Source organism: Vicia villosa, linkage group LG7 (genome assembly GCF_029867415.1).
Source record: "Vicia villosa cultivar HV-30 ecotype Madison, WI linkage group LG7, Vvil1.0, whole genome shotgun sequence".
NCBI classification, from domain to species: Eukaryota; Viridiplantae; Streptophyta; class Magnoliopsida; order Fabales; family Fabaceae; genus Vicia; species Vicia villosa.
Window position 1 is genome coordinate 2810633 of NC_081186.1, and position 5096 is coordinate 2815728.

Consider the following 5096-nt stretch of genomic DNA (forward strand, 5'->3'; position numbering starts at 1 on the left):
TTCTTCAATGTTAAGGTCAATCCACCCGAACACCTCCTTATTCCATAAGCCAATTTTGCTTTTTAGAACTTTCAACATCTCCACCAAACAAAAATCCTCTCTTCCCTTCACCTCTATCTTTTTCCACTCCTCCTCTAAGCATAAAAATCCTTATGACTAAACCAAAGGTTGTTGAATCTAAAAGGTTTAGGCCCCCAATTTCTCTTGTTATCTTTTTAATGGATATCATGGTCTTAAAAATACACTTATTAGTTGAAATTTCAAGTCAGTATTTAAGAGAGTTAAAAGAAGTCCAAAAAAAACCACAACATGCATATTTGGAGACTTAAAGACCATTTTGATTTCAGAGGCAAACAAATATCTATCCAGAATTTGAGAGGCTTATCTTTAAAGACAACATACATAATTTAGCCAGCTCTAGCAGATAGAGACTTGGTGGTATAAATTGAGTACTTCATTTCTCCTAAAATTTTATTTCTTTGAATTATTCCCCACTATCGATTTAACTTAAGTAGTTAATTAAATTGAAGTAAATTGAAAATGTGGATCATTGATACATATTCTTGGTATCCACATTTACTATGCCAATGTCAGTAGTTACATTGCATGTTTAACCTATTAGTTATGTAGAGAAATAATAGAAAATAGAAATATTACTTAATAGACCCTAATATCATTCAATATATCTCCAATTTCTTTTACAAATATCTTTTGTTTGACAGTTCATTAGCAGTCAGTTAACGAATAAGACCATGATATCATGCTATCCATTAAAGTTTCCATTTTCTACTACTATATACAGAGAACTTAATTGCAATTTTTGTAAACATGTTTTCAGACACTTAGGTACAAGGAAGTCTACAAGCATGTACTTTATCCTGTTAATGGATCCAATTTGTGGGAAAAGACCCCATATCCAGATGTGCAGCCATTTAAGTACAGGAAGATGTCTGGTAAAACAAAGAAAAGGAGAAACCTTGAGCAAGGTGAGCAGGGCCGTCTCAAACAATTTGGAGGCCCTGTTCTAATATTTAAAATGGGCCTTTAATAAAAATATATAAAAATATTTTAAATAAAAGTATTCTTTAATTAAATTGTAAATAACATAAAAAATAGTCATCCTTATAAATAACATTGAAAATAGTTATATTTTAATCAATAACATCAAAATACAATTTCAAGCTAATATTATGATCAACATTCTATCTATTTAAATAGAGCTATCCTTCGAACACTTTTTGAAGCAAATTCATCAACCAAGTCTTCATATTGTACTGTCTCTAAGATATCATTCTCAATTGCTATTAATGCTAAGCCATTAAGTCTTTCTTGTAACATGGTAGACCGCAAGTAAGACTTCAACAACTTTAATTTTGAAAAACTTCTTTCGGCCGAGGCAACTGTTACAGGAATAGTCAATAAAATTCTATATGCAATAATTGTATTAGGAAAATAATCCATGCCCTTCAAATATTTTAATATATCAATAGGTCCTGTTATTTCTTCGGGCAAGATGTTTCTTAATAACTTTAACTCTACGCATAGCTCTTTTCCATCAATATCAGATCGATCATTATGTTTCAGTGCCTGTTCAAAATGATTACAACAAGACTCCAAGGTTGCATCATCTAATGATTGTAACTTATGAGAAGTAAATAAGAAACCAAAAATACCTTCATACTGTTGGTACTGCTCAAATCTCTTTTTAAGAGACGCAATGGCTTGATCAACAAGGTAGAGAAAATAATTAATCCTAAAGGATTCCTCTTCAGATAACTCAACTGACGGGGTATTCAAATTCTCATCAAACTGTCTTTTTCTTCTAATTATTCGTCTTTGAGAAAATACTGGAACAATATTCAATTCAATAGCAATTTCCTTAGCACTTTCCAAGGCCTTATCAAAACCATCTTCTCTATATCTCTCAAAAAAAGAAATCAGTCCTTTTATTTTTTCCATAGCAACATCAATAAGCATGTTCTTTGATTGTAAAAGCTTACTAACCAAATTAATTTCGTATAATATTTCAAACCAAATAATTATACTCATTAAAAACTCAAAATCACCAAGCTCATTTGTGGCCAGCGATTTAGCTTCACTTCTTATTTTAGAATCGAGATCCATTTCTGACACTTCAAGCAATGCTTCTCTAAAATCAGACATTTGGGATTTTATAGCTTTGACACTATTTATATGACTCTCCCATCGAGTAGATGATAATGATTTTGGAGTCAACCCTTTGACATTATTTTTTAAAATTTGCCATCTCTTAGTGGAATTAGAAAAAATAGTATAAATGCGTTGAACAACTCCAAAAAAGTCTTTAGCTTTAACACACGAGTTAGCCATGTCACACAACGTCAAATTAAGACTATGACAACCACATGGAGTATAAAAGGCTCTCGGATTTATGTCTAAAAATTTCTTTTGTACACCTTGATGTTTTCCTTTCATATTTGACCCATTATCATAACCTTGTCCTCTCACATCAAATAGATCAAGATCAAGCTTTTTCAATTCATTTTGTAAAACATCAAAAAGCCCTTGGCCAGTTGTATTATCCACATTCATAAATCCTAAAAAAGATTCCTCAACACTTACAAAAACTGAAGAAACATTCACATATCGTATTATCAAAGACATTTGCTCTTGGTGACTGACATCAGGAGTACAATCAAGTATCACTGAAAAATACTTTGCTTGTTTGATTTTTCTAATGATTTCATTTTTAATTGCAGAAGCAAGCAAAAGTATTATCTCGTTTTGGATGCTATGTCCAAGAAAGTGAACATGAATATTATCATTTGTAATACGTCTAACTTGTTCTTGGATAACTGGGTCAAATTCAGCTAACATTTCAATTAAGCCTAAAAAATTTCCATTGCTATTTTGGTACAATCTCTCATTAGAACCACGGAAGGCTAAATTATGTTTAGCAAGAAATTTCACGATTGAAATAATTCTTTTCAAAACACTTTTCCAATGATCCTTTTCTTTGTTAATTAATCTTTGAGATGTTTTATCAATAGTCTCAAAGTTTTTCATTCTATGACGCAACTCATACCAAGTAGTCATATTCTTAATAATTTCCATGCCTATTTCATGCTCTCTAAGTCTTTCACCAACATGTGCCCAGTCACTAAAACCCTCATTTGCTAATTGACCTCTACCAATCCCTTTTTTAAAAACCTTACAACAAAAACAAAATGCTCTATTAAGCTCTTTTGAGTAAACAAGCCAATCTCTATCACACTTCTCTCCGTTTGATAAAACTCTAGTATACAAATTAGCCGTAAAGCGTCTAGACGATTTATCTTTAGGACCCTTCACAATAGAGAAATCTCTTTTAGGACCTTTTGTAGCTAATAAATCAATACTTTTGGAATCAAGAGAATCCCAAATTCTCGGATCAAATATATCTTTTCCATTGTCACTAACATTATCAACATTTTCAACATTTTCAACATCAACATTTTCAACATCTTCAACATCAACATTTTCAACGTCTAAGATATCATTTTCAGTAGCATTAACATCAACATTATCTTCCATATTTTCAGAAGCATTAACATCAACATTATCTTCCATATTTTCAGTAGTAACCACTTTTTCAAGAATTTCTACATCAACATTACCAGCATTCTGATTTTCAACTAAATTTTTTGATTCTTTTATTATGAATTTATCAAGAGCTCCCAATTGAGACTGAGTTAACTCATCAAGTCTTTTTTTTTTTTACGCTTTTCATATCCAGAATCAAACTTTCTAATTTTAGGAGGCAATTTAGAAGACATGTTTGAAGAAAGAAAAAAATTAAAACCTGAAATTTCTTGCTGTTCTTGATCAAATGCACGGTGTTGAGTTTGAATCAGATAGAGAACGTCAAAGTTGAACCGATAAAAAAAATTAAAGATAATGAGTAATCAAAAAATAAAATTATAATTTAACAAATTAACAATTCAAAAAATAAATTTTTAAAATTTTCACAAATAAATTATGAAAAATAAGTTATTTTTATGAATTTATATATATATATATATATATATATATATATATATATATATATAAATATATATATATATATATATATATATATATATATATATATATATATATATATATATTAAAGAGTTTATATAACTTTTGATAAATTAACAATGAAAAAAACACTAAAACTTGTATTAAATAAGATTAATAAAAAAACATTATTTTAAATAGTAAAATTTGTATAATCAATAAAAATATTAAAAAAGTGATGAACCTGGTAATTAAGTAAATGCAAGCGCTGCTTTATTTCTATGCTATCTATTTGCTAATGTTTGAAGCTTTTTCACTTGCCGTGCCGTACGATGCGTAAGCATAACCTAATATATATATATATATATATATATATATATATATATATATATATATATATATATATATATATAACCAATGGTCCAAATGACCAAATCCAATGCAGCAGCGTGTTTTACTTTTATGGCTGGGCTATTATATTGTGTATTTTATTTCACTCTGGTTTGTTTAACTGGGCTGCTATTTTTTTTAAAGTTATTAATTGATTGGGCTGGATTTAGCAGGTAACATAAAGTAAAATTTTGAGGCCCTGGATTTTTTGAGGCCTTGTGCAGTAGGTGTCATACCCCAATTTTTGACCCTAAGATCATACAACAGTTGCATATCAATCATCAATCAAGAGTTTCATCTTAAAACTCTGCTCTCGGTGTTATGCTCATTTCATCTGTAAGAGGGATCATCAAACACCAATGTTTTTTGTATATATATGTTTTACTAACCCAAAATACCAAAAATATTGCCTTGTGCTTTTGTATGTTTGTGTTTTGTAGGTACCAAGTCAAAGTATCCATCAAAAAGGGCATTTTTCAACATTTTCACTGTGCAAATCGATTTGCATAAGGTGTAAATCGATTTACACAACTGATTTTTGCCCAGATTTTGCTTCTGCCATCAGTGCAAATCGATTTGCATAAGGTGCAAATCGATTTGCATAACTGTTTTTTCCCCAGATTTTGCCTTTTTTCAGCTATGTAAATAGATTTGCATAAGATGCAAATCGATTGCACCAGCACGAATTT

At 29.9% G+C, this 5096-nt stretch overlaps 1 protein-coding gene across 1 annotated transcript; it reads right to left on the bottom strand.

The window, feature by feature from the left end:
- Nucleotides 1-1206: 1206 nt before the first annotated feature.
- LOC131616968 (uncharacterized) lies at nt 1207-3588 on the bottom strand. The gene is made up of 2 exons (XM_058888381.1): nt 3252-3588; nt 1207-3125 (listed from the first exon to the last, which is right to left on the bottom strand). Exons 1-2 carry the CDS (start codon nt 3586-3588, stop codon nt 1207-1209), a joined length of 2256 nt encoding a protein of 751 aa, XP_058744364.1.
- Between the last annotated feature and the right edge of the window lie 1508 nt (nt 3589-5096).